General features: G+C 41.8%; 1 protein-coding gene across 2 annotated transcripts in view; it reads left to right on the top strand.

The window, feature by feature from the left end:
- The window catches only part of col2a1b (collagen, type II, alpha 1b), an 86,493-nt gene that overhangs the window by 58,598 nt on the left and 1,814 nt on the right, over positions 1-26,081 (top strand). For both annotated transcript variants that reach the window (XM_045691949.1, XM_045691950.1), the window contains 20 exons: positions 194-292; positions 426-524; positions 6,750-6,857; positions 7,103-7,156; positions 7,901-7,954; positions 10,050-10,103; positions 10,567-10,620; positions 10,823-10,930; positions 11,057-11,110; positions 11,207-11,260; positions 17,490-17,651; positions 19,280-19,387; positions 20,275-20,382; positions 20,656-20,817; positions 21,114-21,275; positions 22,128-22,181; positions 22,319-22,426; positions 22,937-23,225; positions 23,547-23,734; positions 24,187-24,429. In XM_045691949.1, the coding sequence (XP_045547905.1) occupies positions 194-292; positions 426-524; positions 6,750-6,857; positions 7,103-7,156; positions 7,901-7,954; positions 10,050-10,103; positions 10,567-10,620; positions 10,823-10,930; positions 11,057-11,110; positions 11,207-11,260; positions 17,490-17,651; positions 19,280-19,387; positions 20,275-20,382; positions 20,656-20,817; positions 21,114-21,275; positions 22,128-22,181; positions 22,319-22,426; positions 22,937-23,225; positions 23,547-23,734; positions 24,187-24,429 (2,322 nt within the window). The remainder of the gene's footprint in view (positions 1-193; positions 293-425; positions 525-6,749; positions 6,858-7,102; positions 7,157-7,900; positions 7,955-10,049; positions 10,104-10,566; positions 10,621-10,822; positions 10,931-11,056; positions 11,111-11,206; positions 11,261-17,489; positions 17,652-19,279; positions 19,388-20,274; positions 20,383-20,655; positions 20,818-21,113; positions 21,276-22,127; positions 22,182-22,318; positions 22,427-22,936; positions 23,226-23,546; positions 23,735-24,186; positions 24,430-26,081) is intronic.

The following is a 26,081-nucleotide window of genomic DNA, read 5'->3' as shown; positions in this document are numbered from 1 at the left end:
AGTGACATATAGACTACATGTGTCCAATCACATTGACATATAGACTACATGTGTCCAATCACATTGACATATAGACTACATGTGTCCAATCACATTGACACTCAACTACACTTCTCAAGAGATAACAATAGCCACGTGGTTAGTTGATTGATTGATTCACTGATTGATTCATTGATTTGCTTCCTGTATACAGGGTCTGCCCGGACCTCCCGGCCCACCTGGTGAGGGAGGCAAGCCCGGTGACATGGGTGTTCCAGGAGAGGGTGGAGCTGCTGGTGCCACTGGACCCAGAGTGAGTTTCATCTCCTCCACCTACAATGTTCACATAGCTAACTCCTATTATGGAGACATGGAGGAACTCATATGGAGTAATGCTGAGCAATAATATGAACCGTCCATCCCTGTCTCTGTTTGTCACCCTGTAGGGTGAGCGTGGTTTCCCAGGAGAGAGAGGAGGTGCTGGGCCTCAGGGGCTGCAGGGACCTCGTGGTCTGCCTGGAACTCCTGGAACTGACGGACCCAAGGTGAGACAAACACACTGTGGAGACCTGTCTTGTCACCTAATATTCAAGATGTTCTCTTCCCTGTGGCTCAGTTGGTAGAGCATGGTGTTTGCAACGCCAGCATGGTGTGTGCAACGCCAGGGTTGTGGGTTCGATTCCCACGGGGGGCCCGTACAAAAAACAAACAAAGAAATGCAGGAAATGTATGTATTCACTACTGTAAGTCGCTCTGGATAAGAGCGTCTGCTAAATGACTAAAATGAAAATGAAAAAAAAATGTTGGACCCTTGGCTTGTAGAATGTCACCCAAGCTGGTTGAATGTCACCCAGGCTAGTATAATGTTACCCAGGCTTGTAGAATGTCACACAGGCTTGTAGAATACCACCCAGGCTGGTAGAATGTCACCCAGGCTAGTAGAATGCCACCCAGCCTAGTAGAATGCCACCCAGCCTAGTAGAATGTCACCCAGGCTAGTAGAATGTCATCCATTCTGTAGAATGTCACCCAGCCTAGTAGAATGTCCTCCAGCCTAGTAGAATGTCACCCAGCCTAGTAGAATGTCACCCAGGCTAGTAGAATGTCACCCAGGCTAGTAGAATGTCATCCAGGCTAGTAGAATGTCATCCAGCCTAGTAGAATGTCACCCAGGCTAGTAGAATGTCATCCAGGCTAGTAGAATGTCACCCAGGCTAGTAGAATGTCACCCAGGCTAGTAAAATGTCACCCAGGCTAGTAGAATGTCACCCAGGCTATTAGAATGTCATCCAGGCTAGTAGAATGTCACCCAGGCTAGTAGAATGTAACCCAGGCTAGTAGAATGTCATCCAGGGTAGTAGAATGTCACCCAGGCTAGTAAAATGTCACCCAGGCTAGTAGAATGTCACCCAGGCTAGTAGAATGTCACCCAGCTTATATAATTTACGTCTAGTAGAATTTGCGGTTTACTAGCTGGCCAGAATCACACTAGTAAGGGGGTGTAACTCAATATAATGTATGGTATACTCAGTGTAGTAGAAGAAGAAGATTCAACAACAATGTCAACTCTTTAAACAGCTCAGACCTCAGATCAAATACTGTTTGAAATAATTTAGCTGTGCTGATTGAGCATGCATATTGCAATGGAAAACTTAATTATGTCCCAAACAACCTTAGAATGGTTCTCAAATATAATATACTCTGAAACCATCCAATATCAGAAAGGAAATTACATTTTTTTAAGTTTAATGATGAAGATGTGGATACCCCTGAAGGTATCTTTTGAAATTACAATAATTACTTTCAAACATTTTTGCCCACTGGGTACAATTCTCCTTGTATTTGATGTTGTTTCTTTGAATAAATCATATCCCTGTGAACAGGTCTATTTCCTCATGATGAATCATGTCACTGTGAACAGGTCTATTTCCTCATGATGAATCATGTCCCTGTGAACAGGTCTATTTCCTCATGATGAATCATGTCCCTGTGAACAGGTCTATTTCCTCATGATGAATCATGTCACTGTGAACAGGTCTATTTCCTCATGATGAATCATGTCACTGTGAACAGGTCTATTTCCTCATGATGAATCATGTCACTGTGAACAGGTCTATTTCCTCATGATGAATCATGTCCCTGTGAACAGGTCTATTTCCTCATGATGAATCATGTCCCTGTGAACAGGTCTATTTCCTCATGATGAATCATGTCACTGTGAACAGGTCTATTTCCTCATGATGAATCATGTCACTGTGAACAGGTCTATTTCCTCATGATGAATCATGTCCCTGTGAACAGGTCTATTTCCTCATGATGAATCATGTCCCTGTGAACAGGTCTATTTCCTCATGATGAATCATGTCACTGTGAACAGGTCTATTTCCTCATGATGAATCATGTCACTGTGAACAGGTCTATTTCCTCATGATGAATCATGTCACTGTGAACAGGTCTATTTCCTCATGATGAATCATGTCCCTGTGAACAGGTCTATTTCCTCATGATGAATCATGTCCCTGTGAACAGGTCTATTTCCTCATGATGAATCATATCCCTGTGAACAGGTCTATTTCCTCATGATGAATCATATCCCTGTGAACAGGTCTATTTCCTCATGATGAATCATGTCACTGTGAACAGGTCTATTTCCTCATGATGAATCATATCACTGTGAACAGGTCTATTTCCTCATGATGAATCATGTCCCTGTGAACAGGTCTATTTCCTCATGATGAATCATATCCCTGTGAACAGGTCTATTTCCTCATGATGAATCATGTCCCTGTGAACAGGTCTATTTCCTCATGATGAATCATGTCACTGTGAACAGGTCTATTTCCTCATGATGAATCATGTCACTGTGAACAGGTCTATTTCCTCATGATGAATCATGTCACTGTGAACAGGTCTATTTCCTCATGATGAATCATATCCCTGTGAACAGGTCTATTTCCTCATGATGAATCATGTCCCTGTGAACAGGTCTATTTCCTCATGATGAATCATGTCCCTGTGAACAGGTCTATTTCCTCATGATGAATCATGTCCCTGTGAACAGGTCTATTTCCTCATGATGAATCATGTCACTGTGAACAGGTCTATTTCCTCATGATGAATCATGTCACTGTGAACAGGTCTATTTCCTCATGATGAATCATGTCCCTGTGAACAGGTCTATTTCCTCATGATGAATCATATCCCTGTGAACAGGTCTATTTCCTCATGATGAATCATGTCACTGTGAACAGGTCTATTTCCTCATGATGAATCATGTCACTGTGAACAGGTCTATTTCCTCATGATGAATCATATCCCTGTGAACAGGTCTATTTCCTCATGATGAATCATGTCCCTGTGAACAGGTCTATTTCCTCATGATGAATCATGTCACTGTGAACAGGTCTATTTCCTCATGATGAATCATATCCCTGTGAACAGGTCTATTTCCTCATGATGAATCATATCCCTGTGAACAGGTATATTTCCTCATGATGAATCATGTCACTGTGAACAGGTCTATTTCCTCATGATGAATCATGTCCCTGTGAACAGGTCTATTTCCTCATGATGAATCATGTCCCTGTGAACAGGTCTATTTCCTCATGATGAATCATGTCCCTGTGAACAGGTCTATTTCCTCATGATGAATCATGTCACTGTGAACAGGTCTATTTCCTCATGATGAATCATGTCCCTGTGAACAGGTCTATTTCCTCATGATGAATCATGTCACTGTGAACAGGTCTATTTCCTCATGATGAATCATGTCACTGTGAACAGGTCTATTTCCTCATGATGAATCATGTCCCTGTGAACAGGTCTATTTCCTCATGATGAATCATGTCCCTGTGAACAGGTCTATTTCCTCATGATGAATCATGTCCCTGTGAACAGGTCTATTTCCTCATGATGAATCATGTCCCTGTGAACAGGTCTATTTCCTCATGATGAATCATATCCCTGTGAACAGGTCTATTTCCTCATGATGAATCATGTCCCTGTGAACAGGTCTATTTCCTCATGATGAATCATGTCCCTGTGAACAGGTCTATTTCCTCATGATGAATCATGTCCCTGTGAACAGGTCTATTTCCTCATGATGAATCATGTCCCTGTGAACAGGTCTATTTCCTCATGATGAATCATGTCCCTGTGAACAGGTCTATTTCCTCATGATGAATCATGTCCCTGTGAACAGGTCTATTTCCTCATGATGAATCATGTCACTGTGAACAGGTCTATTTCCTCATGATGAATCATGTCAAAGTGAACAGGTCTATTTCCTCATGATGAATCATGTCCCTGTGAACAGGTCTATTTCCTCATGATGAATCATGTCCCTGTGAACAGGTCTATTTCCTCATGATGAATCATGTCCCTGTGAACAGGTCTATTTCCTCATGATGAATCATGTCACTGTGAACAGGTCTATTTCCTCATGATGAATCATGTCACTGTGAACAGGTCTATTTCCTCATGATGAATCATATCCCTGTGAACAGGTCTATTTCCTCATGATGAATCATATCCCTGTGAACAGGTCTATTTCCTCATGATGAATCATGTCACTGTGAACAGGTCTATTTCCTCATGATGAATCATGTCCCTGTGAACAGGTCTATTTCCTCATGATGAATCATGTCAAAGTGAACAGGTCTATTTCCTCATGATGAATCATGTCACTGTGAACAGGTCTATTTCCTCATGATGAATCATATCCCTGTGAACAGGTCTATTTCCTCATGATGAATCATGTCCCTGTGAACAGGTCTATTTCCTCATGATGAATCATGTCACTGTGAACAGGTCTATTTCCTCATGATGAATCATGTCACTGTGAACAGGTCTATTTCCTCATGATGAATCATGTCACTGTGAACAGGTCTATTTCCTCATGATGAATCATATCCCTGTGAACAGGTCTATTTCCTCATGATGAATCATGTCACTGTGAACAGGTCTATTTCCTCATGATGAATCATATCCCTGTGAACAGGTCTATTTCCTCATGATGAATCATGTCACTGTGAACAGGTCTATTTCCTCATGATGAATCATATCCCTGTGAACAGGTCTATTTCCTCATGATGAATCATGTCACTGTGAACAGGTCTATTTCCTCATGATGAATCATGTCACTGTGAACAGGTCTATTTCCTCATGATGAATCATATCCCTGTGAACAGGTCTATTTCCTCATGATGAATCATGTCACTGTGAACAGGTCTATTTCCTCATGATGAATCATGTCACTGTGAACAGGTCTATTTCCTCATGATGAATCATGTCACTGTGAACAGGTCTATTTCCTCATGATGAATCATGTCACTGTGAACAGGTCTATTTCCTCATGATGAATCATGTCACTGTGAACAGGTCTATTTCCTCATGATGAATCATGTCCCTGTGAACAGGTCTATTTCCTCATGATGAATCATGTCCCTGTGAACAGGTCTATTTCCTCATGATGAATCATGTCACTGTGAACAGGTCTATTTCCTCATGATGAATCATGTCACTGTGAACAGGTCTATTTTCTCATGATGAATCATGTCCCTGTGAACAGGTCTATTTCCTCATGATGAATCATGTCACTGTGAACAGGTCTATTTCCTCATGATGAATCATGTCACTGTGAACAGGTCTATTTCCTCATGATGAATCATGTCCCTGTGAACAGGTCTATTTCCTCATGATGAATCATGTCACTGTGAACAGGTCTATTTCCTCATGATGAATCATGTCACTGTGAACAGGTCTATTTCCTCATGATGAATCATGTCACTGTGAACAAGTCTATTTCCTCATGATGAATCATGTCACTGTGAACAGGTCTATTTCCTCATGATGAATCATGTCACTGTGAACAGGTCTATTTCCTCATGATGAATCATGTCACTGTGAACAGGTCTATTTCCTCATGATGAATCATGTCCCTGTGAACAGGTCTATTTCCTCATGATGAATCATGTCACTGTGAACAGGTCTATTTCCTCATGATGAATCATGTCACTGTGAACAGGTCTATTTCCTCATGATGAATCATGTCACTGTGAACAGGTCTATTTCCTCATGATGAATCATGTCACTGTGAACAGGTCTATTTCCTCATGATGAATCATGTCACTGTGAACAGGTCTATTTCCTCATGATGAATCATGTCACTGTGAACAGGTCTATTTCCTCATGATGAATCATGTCACTGTGAACAGGTCTATTTCCTCATGATGAATCATGTCACTGTGAACAGGTCTATTTCCTCATGATGAATCATGTCACTGTGAACAGGTCTATTTCCTCATGATGAATCATGTCACTGTGAACAGGTCTATTTCCTCATGATGAATCATGTCACTGTGAACAAGTCTATTTCCTCATGATGAATCATGTCCCCGTGAACAGGTCTATTTCCTCATGATGAATCATGTCACTGTGAACAGGTCTATTTCCTCATGATGAATCATGTCACTGTGAACAGGTCTATTTCCTCATGATGAATCATGTCCCTGTGAACAGGTCTATTTCCTCATGATGAATCATGTCCCTGTGAACAGGTCTATTTTCTCATTGTGGGGAGAATACTGTTCTGTTAAATTCCATCTATTCAATTCAATTCCATCAATTTGGTTCACACCTGAGGGACAATTATAGTTGGGCATATAATGAGACAAGTAAACAACAACATACCCTTCTGCATTCCGTTACTTTTCCTACGGTGTCCCTGCAGCTGTTGACAGTTTTTGTGTCCATTCTGTTCTGTTTTCCAGGGAGCGATCGGACCAGGTGGTGCATCGGGTGCCCAGGGACCCCCCGGTCTGCAGGGTATGCCCGGAGAGAGAGGAGCCTCGGGCATCCCCGGACCTAAGGGAGACAGAGTAAGTGGTGCCTGCTTGAGAGCAGCAGAGGAACAGTCATGTTAATGTAATGTAGCTAATGCAATGAATTGTAAGGCAATATGATTCATAATAATAATAAGCTGTGAAAGGGACGTGTACTTAGCAACAGGATCTGCTTGAGACAATAGTAACAGATGTATGTTTGGCAACAATTGATGTGATTGCATATTGAATTATATGCAGTTAGTAGTGCAATTATAATGTCATTTTTTTGTGTCCCACAGGGTGACAACGGAGAGAAGGGACCTGAGGGTGCTTCTGGCAAAGACGGCTCAAGAGTGAGTGACCATCATCCTCATCAGCCTCATCATCATCATCATCCACCGTGTCACCCAGCCCTATGACCTCACTCACTCTACCATTTAATATTCATCACATTGATGACCTCACTCACTCTACCATTTAATATTCATCACATTGATGACCTCACTCACTCTACCATTTAATATTCAACACATTGATGACCTCACTCACTCTACAATTTAATATTCATCACATTGATGACCTCACTCACTCTACCATTTAATATTCAACACATTGATGACCTCACTCACTCTACAATTTAATATTCATCACATTGATGACCTCACTCACGCTACCATTTAATATTCATCACATTGATGACCTCACTCACTCGACCATTTAATATTCATCACATTGATGACCTCACTCACTCTACCATTTAATATTCAACACATTGATGACCTCACTCACTCTACCATTTAATATTCATCACATTGATGACCTCACTCAATCTACCATTTAATATTCATCACATTGATGACCTCACTCACTCTACCATTTAATATTCATCACATTGATGACCTCACTCACTCGACCGTTTAATAATCAATACATTTAAATATTCCCTCCAGCAATTCCATGTATACACACTACACTTAAATTGTTCATTTGTTCACGGGCATTTGTGTACAGTGAGACAACAGCAGAAGGACAGATATACTAAATATTGTACTGAAACATTTCTCTTTTCCGTCTTTTTCCGTGTCTAACTCTTATAGGGTTTGACTGGTCCCATTGGTCCTCCCGGCCCAGCTGGTCCCAACGGAGAGAAGGTGAGCAATTTGTCTTTAAACTTGTATAATAGTTAATTCATTATTTTAATGATTGTATTCGATCAGTCAGAAAAAAAACAACACACAGCCATATCATCTGTTGGGAGTTTACCTCTCACGATCTGTATGATAAAGACAGTCCATATAAGGTGTGATATATGGACTGATATCTGTATGATAAAGACAGTCCATATAAGGTGTGATATATGGACTGATATCTGTATGATAAAGACAGTCCATATAAGGTGTGATATATGGACTGATATCTGTATGATAAAGACAGTCCATATAAGGTGTGATTTATGGACTGATATCTGTATGATAAAGACAGTCCATATAAGGTGTGATTTATGGACTGATATCTGTATGATAAAGACAGTCCATATAAGGTGTGATTTATGGACTGATATCTGTATGATAAAGACAGTCCATATAAGGTGTGATTTATGGACTGATATCTGTATGATAAAGACAGTCCATATAAGGTGTGATATATGGACTGATATCTGTATGATAAAGACAGTCCATATAAGGTGTGATATATGGACTGATATCTGTATGATAAAGACAGTCCATATAAGGTGTGATTTATGGACTGATATCTGTATGATAAAGACAGTCCATATAAGGTGTGATATATGGACTGATATCTGTATGATAAAGACAGTCCATATAAGGTGTGATTTATGGACTGATATCTGTATGATAAAGACAGTCCATATAAGGTGTGATTTATGGACTGATATCTGTATGATAAAGACAGTCCATATAAGGTGTGATATATGGACTGATATCTGTATGATAAAGACAGTCCATATAAGGTGTGATATATGGACTGATATCTGTATGATAAAGACAGTCCATATAAGGTGTGATTTATGGACTGATATCTGTATGATAAAGACAGTCCATATAAGGTGTGATTTATGGACTGATATCTGTATGATAAAGACAGTCCATATAAGGTGTGATATATGGACTGATATCTCTATGATAAAGACAGTCCATATAAGGTGTGATTTATGGACTGATATCTGTATGATAAAGACAGTCCATATAAGGTGTGATTTATGGACTGATATCTGTATGATAAAGACAGTCCATATAAGGTGTGATATATGGACTGATATCTGTATGATAAAGACAGTCCATATAAGGTGTGATTTATGGACTGATATCTGTATGATAAAGACAGTCCATATAAGGTGTGATATATAGACTGATATCTGTATGATAAAGACAGTCCATATAAGGTGTGATTTATGGACTGATATCTGTATGATAAAGACAGTCCATATAAGGTGTGATTTATGGACTGATATCTGTATGATAAAGACAGTCCATATAAGGTGTGATATATGGACTGATATCTGTATGATAAAGACAGTCCATATAAGGTGTGATATATGGACTGATATCTGTATGATAAAGACAGTCCATATAAGGTGTGATTTATGGACTGATATCTGTATGATAAAGACAGTCCATATAAGGTGTGATATATGGACTGATATCTGTATGATAAAGACAGTCCATATAAGGTGTGATATATGGACTGATATCTGTATGATAAAGACAGTCCATATAAGGTGTGATTTATGGACTGATATCTGTATGATAAAGACAGTCCATATAAGGTGTGATTTATGGACTGATATCTGTATGATAAAGACAGTCCATATAAGGTGTGATATATGGACTGATATCTGTATGATAAAGACAGTCCATATAAGGTGTGATTTATGGACTGATATCTGTATGATAAAGACAGTCCATATACGGTGTGATATATAGACTGATATCTGTATGATAAAGACAGTCCATATAAGGTGTGATATATGGACTGATATCTGTATGATAAAGACAGTCCATATAAGGTGTGATTTATGGACTGATATCTGTATGATAAAGACAGTCCATATAAGGTGTGATTTATGGACTGATATCTGTATGATAAAGACAGTCCATATAAGGTGTGATATATGGACTGATATCTGTATGATAAAGACACTCCATATAAGGTGTGATATATGGACTGATATCTGTATGATTGACCTCTGTGACTGCCCTCTGACCTCTGTGTTTCCTCCTTTAGGGTGAATCTGGTCCATCTGGACCTTCCGGTGCTGCCGGTGCCCGTGGTGCTCCTGTAGGTACCACACACACACACACACACACACACACACACAAATTAGGATAAAGTAAAAATGACTTGTGGTCCTGTATATATCCGTTGGTAGAACATGACGCTTGCAACGCCAGGATTGCGGGTTCGATTACCGGGGCCACCAATATCTTTAATGTATGCACACCTGAATGCAAAACGCTTTGGATAAAAGTATCTGCTAAATGGCATGTATTACATCTGAAATATATTTTTACTTTGCCTCAGCTGTCTGATTCAAGTCTTCTGCCATCTCTAGGCTACTGTATTGATCCAGAGTAGAGAATTACATTCACTCACAATCCTGTTGTCCTGCTATACTCTCCAGCTCTCAATAGAACAATTGAATTAACACAGAACTTGATACAGTACATGATACATCATTTGAAGAAGGATATGTTAGGGGATGTGGATTCTGCTCAACTTGTCCCGTCTTCTCTCCTAACAGGGAGACAGGGGTGAGACCGGACCTCCTGGGCCTGCTGGCTTCGCTGGGCCTCCTGTAAGTATCTCACCAAGGACACTGTACTGTTGATGCTCTTTCTCTCACTGTCAGTCCTACCGTCAACATCCCGGACTGCATCATTTACAGGACCGTCTCATACATTCAAATGGATGATAAAATGGATGATGACGCAAGCTGCTTGTTGTATGTTGAAGCAAGTAGCTGTCTGAGCTGTCTTTCTCCCCGTGTCTCACCCCAGGGATCTGATGGTCAGCCCGGAGCCAAGGGAGAGCAGGGAGAGGGCGGCCAGAAGGGAGACGCTGGTGCTCCTGGACCCCAGGGACCCTCTGGAGCTCCTGGACCTTCCGTAAGTTTAACTTTTTCTTGAAATTTAAAAATATCGAGGTGTTATTGGTTACCAAATATTCTGTTGGAGTTACTTACTTCACGTTTCTTCATAAAACTGACTATCAGACAATTTCCTTCATTTCAGGGACCTACTGGCGTTTCTGGACCTAAAGGTGCTCGCGGTGCTCAGGGACCCCCTGTAAGTATAAATCTCATATTGTATATTTAATTTCTGCATTGTTGTTTATATTTTTTGTCACGTTTCCATTTCATCAACAACCTCTCTCACTGACAGGGTGCCACTGGTTTCCCGGGTGCTGCCGGCAGAGTCGGACCCCCTGGTCCCAACGTAAGTACAATCACTTACAATCACTTATCAGCGATACACAACATACTCGTAAACTAGAAGTGTTCACTGTAATCTGAAGTGTTGGATTTGACTGGAATAGAAAAGGCATTGTTTTTATGTGGTTGTAACCATGTTGGTAAACATTTTCCAAAATGAAGGATCTCTTTTATGTAATTCCAAGTTTTTCCAATAGTTTCCTGATACATTTCAGAAACATACAGACTATTATGGTCATTCAGAGGGTGAAATCAATCATCACTTTGTTAAAATCATACAACATAATGTCCAGCTATATATATATATATATATAGACTTAGACATATCAACAAAAATGGATTCCATTTCAAACTGAACCTTGCGTTTGGAATCCCATGCATCCTTCTAGGTTTGAAACCAATAAACAGACCAACACAGAATCATTCAGCATCACTATATTACTTAGCATAGTATTTACTATAGTATTTACTATAATATTTACTATAGTATTTACTATAGTATTTAGTATAGATATTAAGTATATTATTTACTATAGTATTTAGTATATTATTTAGTATAGTATTTACTGTAGTATTTAGTATAGTATTTACTGTAGTATTTAGTATAGTATTTACTAAAATATGTAGTATAGTATTTATTGTAGTAATTAGTATAGTATTAAGTATAGTATTTAATATAGTATTAAGTATAGTATTTAGTATAGTATTTACTATAGTATTTAATATAGTATTTAGTATAGTATTTAATATAGTATTAAGTATAGTATTTAGTATAGTATTTAGTATAGTATTTAGTATAGTATTTACTGTGGTGTTTACTATAGTATTTAGTATAGTATTTACTTTGGTATTTACTATAGTATTTAGTATAGTATTTACTTTGGTATTTACTATAGTATTTAGTATAGTATTTACTGTGGTGTTTACTATAGTATTTAGTATAGTATTTACTTTGGTATTTACTATAGTATTTAGTATAGTATTTACTGTGGTGTTTACTATAGTATTTAGTATAGTATTTAGTATAGATATTAAGTATAGTATTTACTATAGTATTTAGTATATTATTTAGTATAGTATTTACTGTAGTATTTAGTATAGTATTTACTGTAGTATTTAGTATAGTATTTACTCAAATATTTAGTGTAGTATTTATTGTAGTAATTAGTATAGTATTAAGTATAGTATTTAATATAGTATTAAGTATAGTATTTAGTATAGTATTTAGTATAGATATTAAGTATAGTATTTACTATAGTATTTAGTATATTATTTAGTATAGTATTTACTGTAGTATTTAGTATAGTATTTACTGTAGTATTTAGTATAGTATTTACTAAAATATTTAGTATAGTATTTATTGTAGTAATTAGTATAGTATTAAGTATAATATTTAATATAGTATTTAGTATAGTATTTAGTAAAGTATTTACTTTGGTATTTACTATAGTATTTAGTATAGTATTCACTGTAGTAGATTCTCCCACTGGAACCAGTAGTGAATAACGCTGGATGTAGATGACATCAACCTGGTTTCATTCTGTTCTTCTGAATGGTTGTTATTACAGAGAGTACTGACCTGTTCCTATCTGTCTGAATGGTTGTTATTAGTACTGACCTGTTCCTATCTGTCTGAATGGTTGTTATTAGTACTGACCTGTTCCTATCTGTCTGAATGGTTGTTATTAGTACTGACCTGTTCCTATCTGTCTGGATGGTTGTTATTAATACTGACCTGCTCCTATCTGTTTGTGGGCAGAGAAATGGCGGTCAAGATGAGAGAGGAAGATGCTTTTGTTAAAATAGCATGGCCTTATTTCTATTACAGCATATTGGATGACTGTCATTCATATTCCATTCACCCAGTTCAATGTAACAGTGATAGGTTTAGGCTACTACATGATACTCTAATGTTCCCTATACAGACCATGAGGTTGCTACAACCTAGCCTATGAATGATAGTTTACACAGGTTGTTCCACAGGTTGAGAGAAATTTGAGTAATCACGGTGACAGACATTGCCACATTCAATAATGTTGCTAGCTGATCTATGGTGTAATCATTAGTCCAACAGTTGCAAACAAGAATTTCTATTGGACAATTTCAGATACGTTTATCCCCGTTGCCTCCGTTTAAGAAACATTTTAAAATAAAACCGGCGGAATGAATACACCCCTGATCACATGCAAACACAGTTCACTTTCAGCCAGATCATTGTGTAATTCCTTCTTGCATTTACGTGCTCTCTTACCTTTTCCCTTCACTTGTGGACTTCAGTGCATAACACATCAGCTGTCTGTGACCAGTGAGAAAAAAAAATCCAAGCCGAACCTTCATGTCATAACCGCTATCCACTACGCACATCCTACATTGTTGTCACCATATTAGCTAATGTCAAGTCAACAACAAAGCTACTAGAACTAATGCGTTAGTAAACCTGGTACAATCGTGAAGTACAATGTACAGTCAGAAAGCAGTTTAGTAGTTACACCAGCAGGCCCCGGTGGCAATAAATTAATAAAACCAAAAGCTTTTCTTCACTTGGAAGAGTTCCAGTGTTGGATAGCCAGCTAGCTAACATAGCATCACTTTCTGTTTGAGCCGAGTGTTTGAGTAGGTTAAACTAGCTAGCTGCATTCAGTAGCTAAGTAAGTAAAAAATATGAAATATAGCTCTCTCTCTCTCTCTCTTCTCTCTTCTTCATTTTTGAATAAATAATAGGGAAACACTATTCCCTCATCCCATCATAAGTAGCAGTCAGTATGTGTTCATCACTGATCCAATAACCAGTCCAAACACACTATTTAGTATATTTTAATCTAAAAATAATAACTTTTTTAATGTTTCACTATTTTTATTTTTATGACATTCACTGAGGACATTCAGTGAGGATTCACTCCCCTTCCTCCTCTGATGAGCCTCCACTGTCCCAGAGAGTCTTGACCTGCTCCTGACTGTCTGTATGCCTGTCTGTCATGTTTTGTATGCTACATTTCTGGTTTTAACCCTGCTGATTGGTTAATTGACTGATTGCTTGATTGGATGCTTGTTTTACAGGTTGATCGGTTGAGTGATGGACTGATTGGTTGGTTGATTGGTTGATTGATTGATTGCCTCCTCCCTAAGTTTGTTTTATTCACTGCTTTAGCACACTCCGCCAACCCTGATGTCCTAGCCGTGTCTGAATCCTGGTTTAGGAAGGCCACCAAAAATTCTGAAATATCCATCCCCAACTACAACATTTTCCGCCAAGATAGAACTGCCAAAGGGGGTGGAGTTGCAATTTACTGCAGAGACAGACTGCAGAGTTCTGTCATGCTATCCAGGTCTGTGCCCAAACAGTTCAAGCTTCTACTTTTAAAAATCCACCTTTCCAGAAAAAAGTCTCTCACTGTTGCCGCTTGTTATAGACCCCCCTCAGCCCCCAGCTGTGCCCTGGATACCATATGTGAATTAATTGCCCCCCATTTATCTTCAGAGTTTGTACTGTTAGGTGACCTAAACTGGAATATGCATAACACCCTGGCCGTCCTACAATCTAAGCTAGATGCCCTCAATCTCACACAAATTATCAAGGAGATACATCCCTAACACCAGGTACATCCCTAAATCCGTAAACACAGGCACCCTCATAGATATCGTCCTGACGAACCTGCCCTCCAAATACACCTCTTCAACCAAGATCTCAGCGATCACTGCCTCATTGCCTGCGTCCGCAATGGGTCAAACGACCACCCCTCATCACTGTCAAACGCTCCCTAAAACACTTCAGCGAGCAGGCCTTTCTAATCGACCTGGGCCGGGTATCCTGGAAGGATATTGACCTCATCCCGTCAGTAGTGGATGCCTGGTTGCTGTTCAAAAGTGCTTCCCTCTCCATCTTAAATAAGCTTGCCCCATTAAAAAAAAATTGAACTAAGAACAGATATAGCCCTTGGTTCACTCCGGATTTGACTGCCCTTGACCAGAACAAACACATCCTGTGGTGTACTGCATTAGCATCGAATAGCCCCGCGATATGCAACTTTTCAGCAAAGTTGGGAACCAATATACACAGGCAGTTAGGAAAGCAAAGGTTAGCTTTTTAAAACAGAAATTTGCATCCTGTAGCAAACACCCAGAAAAGTTCTGGGACACTGTAAAGTCCATGGAGAATAAGAGCACCTCCTCTCAGCTGCCCACTGGGATAGGAAACACTATCACCACCGATAAATCTACAATAATCAATAATTTCAATAAGCATTTCTCTACGGCTGGCCATGCTTTCCTCCTGGCCACCCCTACCCCAGCCAACATCTCAGCACCCCCTGCAGCAACTTGCCCAAGCCCCCCCCCCCCCCGCCCACCGCTTCTCCTTCACCCAAATCCAGACAGCTGATGTTCTGAAAGAGCTGCAAAATCTGGACCCCTACAAATCAGCTGGGCTAGACAATCTAAAATGATCCGCAGCAATTGTTGCAACCCCTATTACTAGCCTGTTCAACCTCTCTTTCGTATCGTCTGAGATCCCTAAAGATTGGAAAGCTGCCACAGTCATCCCCTTCTTCAAAGGGGAGACACTCTAGACCCAAACTGTTACAGACCTATATCTATCCTACCCTGCCTTTCTAAAGTCTTCCAAAGCCAAGTTAACAAACAGATCACCGACCATTTTGAATCGCACCGTACCTTCTCCACTATGCAATCTGGTTTCCGTGTGGGTCATGGGTGCACCTCAGTCACGCTCAAGGACCTAAATGATATCATAACCGCCATTGATAAAAGACAATACTGTGCAGCCGTCTTCATCGACCTGGCCAAGGCTTTTGACTCTGTCAATCACTGCATTCTTATCGGCAGACTCATCAGCCTTGGTTTCTCAAATGACTGCCTCGCCTGGTTCACCAACTACTTCTCAGATAGAGTTCAGTGTGTCAAATCGGAGGGCCAGTCTCTCTCTTTTCTCTGTATACATCAATGATGTCGCTCTTGCTGCTGGTGATTCTCTGATCCACCTCTACACAGACGACACCATTCTGTATACTTCTGGCCCTTCTTTGGACAATGTGTTAACAAACCTCCAGACGAGCTTCAATGCCATACAACACTCCTTCCATGGCCTCAAACTGCTCTTAAATGCAAGTAAAACTAAATGCATGCTCTTCAACCGATCGCTGCCCGCATCCGCCCGCCCGTCTAGCATCACTACTCTGGACGGTTCTGACTTAGAATATGTGGACAACTACAAATACCTAGGTATCTGGTTAGACTGTAAACTCTCCTTCCAGACTCACATTAAGCATCTCCAATCCAAAATTAAATCTAGAATCAGCTTCCTATTTCGCAACAAAGCATCCTTCACTCATACTGCCAAACATACCCTCGTAAAATTGACTATCCTACCAATCCTTGACTTCGGCAATGTAATTTACAAAATAGCCTCCAACACTCTACTCAGCAAATTGGATGCAGTCTATCACAGTGCCATCCGTTTTGTTACCAAAGTGCCTTATACCGCCCACCACTGCGACCTGTATGCTCTCATTGGCTGGCCCTCGCTTCATATTCGTCACCAAACCCACTGGCTCCAGGTCATCTATAAATCTTTGCTAGGTAAAGCCCCGCCTTATCTCAGCTCACTGGTCACCATAGCAGCACCCACCCGTAGCACGCGCTCCAGCAGGTACATTTCACTGGTCATCCCCAAAGCCAACTCCTACTTTGGCCGCCTTTCCTTCCAGTTCTCTGCTGCCAATGACTGGAACGAATTGCAAAAATCACTGAAGCTGGAGACTTACATTTCCCTCACTAACTTTAAGCATCAGCTGTCAGAGCAGCTTACCGATCATTTCACCTGTACACAGTCAATCTGTAAATAGCCCATCCCCATATTGTTATTTATTGTTTTGCTTCTTTGCACACCAGTATCTCCACTTGCACATTCATCCTTTGCACTATCTATCACTCCAGTGTTTAATTGCTATATTGTAATTATTTTACCACTATGGCCTATTTATTGCCTTACCTCCCTAATCTTACTACATTTGCACACACTGTATATTGATTTTTCTATTGTGTTATTGGCTGTACATTTGTTAATCCCATGTGTAACTCTGTGTTGTTTGTGTCGCACTGCTTTGCTTTATCTTGGCCAGGTCGCAGTTGTAAAGGAGAACTTGTTCTCAACTAGGCTACCTGGTTAAATAAAGGTGAAATAAAAAATTTAAAAAAATGTAAAAAATGTGTCTCCGCAGGGTAACCCTGGTGCTGCTGGTCCTTCTGGCCCTGCTGGTAAAGATGGTCCTAAGGGTGTGCGTGGAGACGGTGGACCCCCAGGCAGGCAGGGAGACGCTGGGCTGCGTGGAGCCGCTGGAGCCCCTGGAGAGAAAGGAGATGCTGGAGAGGATGGTCCCTCTGTAAGTTCACCTGTTTATTACTACAGTACCGTCCTCCAAGCCTCAACCCGGGGCATAGTGGACGGGCTTGACAACTCTTGTTCAACCCAGCACCCTACCAAAGCAAAAGATGGTAATACAAGCTGAATTCGTGGTGATCTTCAGATTGTGATGTCACTGACAACACACAACACACATCCCACCACCCAAGTTAACATGGAAATACATTCATTTTGGGGTTTTGCAGCTATAAAACAATACTGGCTTTATTTCTTAAAAGTCTCTCTTGGGTTTACTTCCAACCCAACCGGCATGGACATCAGTCCAGGGAATGAAAGAAAGGTCCATTTATAATGGACAACACTATTCCCTTGTCCCCATCACAACACAGGGCCGTCAGTATGTGTTCGTCACTGACCCAATAACCAGCCCAAACACACTGCTGTCTGCCAGGGTGTTAATATCACCTGTGGGCTTCCCCTGGACAGAGACGTGATGGCAGAAAGGACAAGTGTTTTACTTTGTACTTCCCACTCCCTGTAGTACAGTTCACCCCCTGAGCAGTACTGAACTAACAGCCGGCATAGCTGGCAGTTACTGAAATTGGACAGGCAAGTACAGAGAACAGATATAATAAGACACTCTGTTCCTCTCCGGCCTAAATCACAGAAGTGGAGTTGGATGCAGTGCACACCAAATGCTTTTTCTTGTTTTTCCAGTATGTTTATAGATTTTTATACTTTTTCAGTTTGTTTATTGATGTATATAGTTTTTCAGTATATTTATAGATTTTTATAGTTTTTCTGATGAAAAATGTTTAGTTGTTGTTGAAAACACTCACCAGATATCCTTGAAAATAACACACTGTCCCCTTGCCCTCCACTTCCTCCTCTCCTCCTCTTCTTCCTCTCCTCTTCCTCCTCTCCTCTTCTTACTCTCGTCCGCCTCCTCCTCCTCTCTCCCTCTCTTCTTCCTCTCCTCTTCCTTTTCTGCTTCCTCTCTTCCTCCCCTTCCTCCTCTCTTCCTCTCTTCCTCCACTCCTCCTCTCCTCCTCTCCTCCTCTACTCTCTTCCTCCTCTACCCCTCTCTTCCTCCTCTACTCTCTTCCTCCTCTACCCCTCTCTTCCTCCTCTCCCCTCTTCCTCCTCTCCTCTCTTCCTCCTCTTCTTCCTCCTATTCTTCCTCTCTTCCTCCCCTCTTCCTCCTCTCCTCTCTTCCTCCTCCTCTCCTCTCTTCCTCCTCTCCTCTCTTCCTCCTCTCCTCTCCTCTCTTCCTCCTCTTCTTCCTCCTCCTCTTCTCTCTTCCTCCTCTTCTTCCTCCTCTTCTTCCTCTCTTCCTCCCCTCTTCCTCCTCTCCTCTTTTCCTCCTCTTCTTCCTCCCCTTCTTCCTCTCTTCCTCCTCTTCTTCCTCCTCTTCTTCCTCCTCTCCACTTCTTCCTACTCTCTTCCTCCTCCTCCTCTCTTCCTCCTCCTCCTCCTCTCTTCCTCCTCTCCTCTCTTCCTCCTCCTCCTCTCTTCCTCCTCTCCTCCACTCTTCCTCCTCTCCTCTTCTTCCTCCTCTCCTTCCTCCTCTTCTTCCTCCTCTTCTTCCTCTCTTCCTCCTCTCTTCCTCCTCTCTTCCTCCTCTTCCACTTCTCTTCCTCATCCCAGGGTCCCGATGGTCCTTCAGGTCCTTCAGGTCTGGCTGGACAGCGTGGTATTGTTGGTCTTCCAGGACAGCGTGGAGAGAGAGGTTTCCCTGGCTTGCCCGGACCCTCTGTAAGTCACATACACCACATTACACATCCCATTAATTCATTAGACTATTCATTCATTCATTCATTCATTAGACTATTCATTCATTCATTCATTCATTAGACTATTTATTCATTCATTCATTCATTCATTCATTCATTCATTAGACTATTCATTCATTAGGCTATTCATTCATTCATTAGGCTATTCATTCATTCATTCATTAGACTATTCATTCATTCATTCATTCATTAGACTATTCATTCATTCATTCATTAGACTATTCATTCATTCATTCATCCCTGGCTTGCCCGGACCCTCTGTAAGTCACATACACCACATTACACATCCCATTCATTCATTAGACCATTCATTCATTCATTCATTCATTCATTCATTCATTCATTCATTCATTAGACTATTCATTCATTCATTCATTAGACTATTTATTAATTCATTAGACTATTCATTCATTAGACTATTCATTCATTCATTCATTAGGCTATTCATTCATTCATTGGACTATTCGTTCATTCATTCATTCATTCATTAGACTATTCATTCATTCATTCATTAGACTATTCATTCATTCATTCATTAGACTATTCATTCATTCATTCATTCATTAGACTATTCATTCATTCATTCATTCATTAGACTATTCATTCATTCATTCATTAGACTATTCATTCATTCATTCATTCATTATGATTCATTAGCCTATTATAGATGACAGAATAATATTGTACTGTCAATTGCCTTGTACCCACCCCACCCATTTCATGTAAGAATGGATGGATGAATATTCAAAGAAAAAGATCATTGAATATATGACTATTGATTTGACTATTGATTAGAGTGCCGCCCCCTATTGGTGGTCCACCAACTAACCTGTGTGTCCATCTCCCCAGGGAGAGCCTGGTAAACAAGGAGCTCCTGGTGGAAGCGGAGACCGTGGACCCCCTGGCCCAGTGGGACCCCCTGGACTGACTGGACCCGCTGGAGAGACCGGTAGAGAGGTCAGTGTCTGTCACATAGCGTGTTGTGTCTGAAATAGAATCCCAGTTCTTATATTGTTCAATACTTATAAACAGGGTCCGCATAGGGCTCTGTCCAAATGTAGTGTACTGTATAGGGAATAGTGTGCCATTCAATGCAGCACAGTGTCACCGTTATGGCCTCTCATGATCAACTCTATACCTGCAGTACAATACGTTAACTCACTGATTAACTGAATCACTAACTATGCGTTTAATGTTTCTGACATTAAACAATGTGTGATTGTCTCTCAGGGCAACGCTGGTTCTGATGGACCACCCGGTAGAGATGGATCCACTGGAATCAAGGGTGACCGTGGTAACACCGGTCCTGCTGGTGCTCCTGGCTCCCCAGGAGCTAATGGTTCCCCCGGCCCTGTCGGCCCCACCGGCAAGCAAGGAGACAGGGGAGAGGCTGTGAGTATACACCCTATAACACCCCCCATAACATCCCCGATGGCAACCCGTAGAAGCCTTATAACACCCCTAAAACCCCCTCTCTTGAGAGGACGTCAGGGGTGAACAACCCAGGCCATGTTATTGTTTTCTGTCTATTTTCTCGTGCCAGGATAAACTGGATATGTGATAAAGTTCAGTCGGATATTAATAATGTTTTAATTCATCCATAAAGTTCTTGGATATAACGGTTTACTCAAATACTATTGTATTGCAGCCCTTCCTAACCCTGTGTATGTTTCTTGGCTGTGCTATAGGGAGCTCAAGGACCGGCTGGGCCTTCCGGGCCTGCTGGAGCCAGAGGAATGGCTGGACCCCAAGGACCCCGTGGAGACAAGGGTGAGGCTGGAGAGGGTGGCGAGAGAGGACAGAAGGGACACAGAGGATTCACTGGTCTGCAGGGTCTGCCCGGACCTCCCGTAAGTACCCCCCTAATCTCCCTGTACTCCTAATCTCCCTCTACCCCCTAATCTCCCTCTACCCCCTAATCTCCCTGTACCCCTAATCTCCCTGTACTCCTAATCTCCCTCTACCCCCTAATCTCCCTGTACCCCTAATCTTTCTTTACCCCTAATCTCCCTGTACCCCTAATCTTTCTTTACCCCTAATCTCCCTGTACCCCTAATATCCCTGTACCCCTAATCTCCCTGTACCCCCTAATCTTTCTTTACCCCTAATCTCCCTGTACCCCTAATATCCCTGTACCCCTAATCTCCCTGTACCCCATAATCTCCCTGTACCCCTAATCTCCCTGTACCCCTAATCTCCCTGTACCCCTAATCTCCCTGTACCACTAATCTCCCTGTACCCCTAATCTTTCTGTACCCCTAATCTTTCTGTACCCCCTAATCTCCCTGTACCCCTAATCTCCCTGTACCCCTAATCTCCCTGTACCCCTAATCTTTCTGTGCCCCCTAATCTTTCTATACCCCCTAATCTCCCTGTACCCCTAATCTCCCTGTACCCCTAATCTTTCTGTGCCCCCTAATCTTTCTGTACCCCCTAATCTCCCTGTACCCCCTAATCTCCCTGTACCCCCTAATCTCCCTGCATCCCCTAATCTCCCTGTACCCCCTAATCTCCCTGTACCCCCTAATCTCCCTGCATCCCCTAATCTCCCTGTACCCCCTAATCCCCCTTAACCCTTTATTTCTCTCTACCTCTCTCTCTACCTCAAAATCTCTCTACATAACAAATCTCTCTGTATCACAAATCTCCCTATATCATAGAAATGTCCTATAGACATTGCCTCACGTTGTCTCTCCCCATAGGGTCAATCTGGAGACCAGGGTGCCTCTGGACCTGCCGGACCAAGTGGATCAAGAGTGAGTATAGACAGAATGGTTAACTCTTACACAAAGCTTTGAGATGTATCCTTCCTTATTGTCAGCCAAAGAGCATGGCAGGCAGAGCTCTAGTCTACTGTACAGTACATCTAAATCCTTGTGTGTGTTTTGTGTAGGGACCTCCCGGACCTGTTGGTCCCTCTGGAAAGGATGGTTCCAACGGTATCCCCGGCCCCATCGGACCCCCCGGACCCCGTGGTCGCTCTGGAGAGACAGGCCCCTCTGTGAGTAACGCTCTCATCTCCCATCTGTCTCTCAATTTATCTTAGTACTAGAGAGGAGAGGAGAGGAAGAGGAGAGGAAGAGGAGAGGAAGAGGAGAGGAGAGGAGAGGAGAGGAAGAGGAGAGGAGAGGAGAGGAGAGGAGAGGAGAGGAGAGGAGAGGAGAGGAGAGGAGAGGAGAGGAGAGGAGAGGAGAGGAGAGGAGAGGAGAGGAGAGGAGAGGAGAGAGCAGTGTGTGACATAGTGCAAATCTCAAATCACCCCCCATTCCCCGTATTGTGTGCTACCTTTGCTCTGGTGAAAGTAAGGCCCTGTGTAGGGAGCAGGGTGTCGTCTGAGATGGCAGCCAGCCATATGAACACTTGATGCCAGCTGTACTTTAAGTTCCGTCTGCTCTGTGGTTTTCGTCCTCTGTAATACCAATGGCCCTGGTAGCAGCACATCACCTGTAGCTCGTAGTTTCCAATTTCTTCAATCAATTAAGGATTCTATCTTTCTGTCTGTGTATCTCAGGGTCCACCTGGAAACTCTGGACCCCCTGGTCCTCCTGGTCCTCCCGGCCCTGGTATCGACATGTCTGCCTTCGCTGGTTTGTCTCAGCCTGAGAAGTCCCCCGATCCCCTGAGGTACATGAGGGCCGACCAGGCCTCCGGAAACCTGAGGACGCACGACGCCGAGGTGGACGCCACGCTCAAGTCCCTCAACAACCAGATCGAGAACATCCGCTCCCCCGAGGGCTCCAAGAAGAACCCTGCACGTACTTGCAGAGACCTGAAGCTGTGCCACCCCGACTGGAAGAGCGGTATGTGACGGATAGGAGCGAAGATTGGCTCTTTGTTTAGGGGTCAAGAGTTTTAGCAAAGCAACATGACTTGACCAGGAAGAACTCAGGGCCCTAAAGTTTCTCCTGGTCAGGTGACGTTTCTCCTGGTCAGGTGACGTTTCTCCTGGTCAGGTGACGTTTCTCCTGTCCCCACTGATTAGGTCGGGCAAAAATTCCATCGTATTTAGGAAGTCTGGAAGATTCTGTCTTATTCAAAAGAGAAAGTAAATATGAACGTGTGTTTTATAGAGTAATAAGAGCTGATTCAATCTGAGCCGTCTCCTTCTCCTCTGTCTGCAGGAGAGTACTGGATCGACCCTAACCAGGGCTGCACCATAGACGCCATCAAGGTCTACTGTAACATGGAGACTGGAGAGTCCTGCGTCTACCCCAAGCCTGCCAGCATCCCCAAGAAGAACTGGTGGTCCAGCAAGAGCAAGGCTGCCAAACACGTCTGGTTCGGAGAGACCATGAACGGAGGATTCCACGTGAGTCACGACTCAATCTCTCTTCGGTCTCTTCTATATATTATCACCATAATACAATCCTGATTTTTCCTCTTCAATCTCAGGTGACATCTGTTTAGTGTGCAGTGCACTTATTTACTCAAGCCTCTCTGTGATTAGTCTGTTTCAGTCCTTTAGGGGATTCCTGTGTTTTTTTTACAAAAATACGACACAATTACTTTTTACGTACATTATCTCAATCAATGCCACTAAGTCAGTTAAAATTCTGATATAGTTCTGATATAATGATGTGCTTGATTCTTACATCCCTGTCACCCGGTCCTCTCTCACTAGTTTTAACCATTGACATTGTGAAATGATATCCATCGTTGTACTGGTCCTAACCGCCCTGTTCTCCCCTCCTCTCTCTCTCTCTCTCTCTCTCTCTCTCTCTCTCTCTCTCTCTCTCTCTCTCTCTCTGCTGCCCTCTACAGTTCAGCTATGGTGATGACAGTCTGGCAGCCAACACTGCCAGCGTCCAGATGACCTTCCTGCGGCTGCTGTCCACCGAGGCTAGCCAGAACCTCACCTACCACTGCAAGAACAGCGTGGCCTACATGGACGGGGCCACGGGAAACCTGAAGAAGGCCGTGCTGCTCCAGGGCTCCAACGACGTGGAGATAAGAGCTGAGGGCAACAGCCGCTTTACATACGCCGTTATGGAGGACGGCTGCACGGTGAGAGGATGAAAACGCACACACACACACACACACACACACACACACACACACACACACACACACACACACACACACACACACACACACACACACACACATATATACCCCCACACACAGGCAACAGCCACTTTACATACAATGTGATGGAGGATGGCTGCACTGTGATGAAAACACACAGAACAGTTTTGAGACTATTTAACCCTAACCCACAAATACACTCATTCACTGTCCCCTATCTATATCTATAACATGTCTGTCCCCATCTATAACATGTCTGTCCCCATCTATATCTATAACATGTCTGTCCCCATCTATATCTATAACATGTCTGTCCCCATCTATATCTATAACATGTCTGTCCCCATCTATATTTATAACATGTCTGTCCCTATCTATATCTATAACATGTCTGTCCCTATCTATATCTATAACATGTCTGTCCCCATCTATATCTATAACATGTCTGTCCCTATCTATATCTATAACATGTCTGTCCCCATCTATATCTATAACATGTCTGACCCATCTATAACATGTCTGTCCCCATCTATATCTATAACATGTCTGTCCCCATCTATATCTATAACATGTCTGTCCCCATCTATATCTATAACATGTCTGTCCCCATCTATATCTATAACATGTCTGTCCCCATCTATATCTATAACATGTCTGTCCCCATCTATATCTATAACATGTCTGTCCCCTATCTATATCTATAACATGTCTGTCCCCTATCTATATCTATAACATGTCTGTCCCCCATCTATATCTATAACATGTCTGTCCCCATCTATATCTATAACATGTCTGTCCCCATCTATATCTATAACATGTCTGTCCCCTATCTATATCTATAACATGTCTGTCCCCATCTATATCTATAACATGTCTGTCCCCATCTATATCTATAACATGTCTGTCCCCATCTATATCTATAACATGTCTGTCCCCATCTATATCTATAACATGTCTGTCCCCATCTATAACATGTCTGTCCCCATCTATATCTATAACATGTCTGTCCCCATCTATAACATGTCTGTCCCCATCTATATCTATGACATGTCTGTCCCCATCTATATCTATAACATGTCTGTCCCTATCTATATCTATAACATGTCTGTCCCCATCTATATCTATAACATGTCTGTCCCCATCTATATCTATAACATGTCTGTCCCCATCTATATCTATAACATGTCTGTCCCCATCTATATCTATAACATGTCTGTCCCCATCTATATTTATAACATGTCTGTCCCCATCTATATCTATAACATGTCTGTCCCCTATCTATATCTATAACATGTCTGTCCCCTATCTATATCTATAACATGTCTGTCCCCATCTATATCTATAACATGTCTGTCCCCATCTATATCTATAACATGTCTGTCCCCATCTATATCTATAACATGTCTGTCCCCATCTATAACATGTCTGTCCCCATCTATAACATGTCTGTCCCCATCTATAACATGTCTGTCCCCATCTATAACATGTCTGTCCCCATCTATATCTATAACATGTCTGTCCCCATCTATATCTATAACATGTCTGTCCCCATCTATATCTATAACATGTCTGTCCCCATCTATATCTATAACATGTCTGTCCCCATCTATATCTATAACATGTCTGTCCCC

This window comes from Salmo salar, chromosome ssa12 (genome assembly GCF_905237065.1).
Source record: "Salmo salar chromosome ssa12, Ssal_v3.1, whole genome shotgun sequence".
NCBI classification, from domain to species: domain Eukaryota; kingdom Metazoa; phylum Chordata; class Actinopteri; order Salmoniformes; family Salmonidae; genus Salmo; species Salmo salar.
The sequence above is the reverse complement of the archived record's forward strand: the minus strand, read 5'-3'. Positions and strand labels throughout refer to the sequence as shown.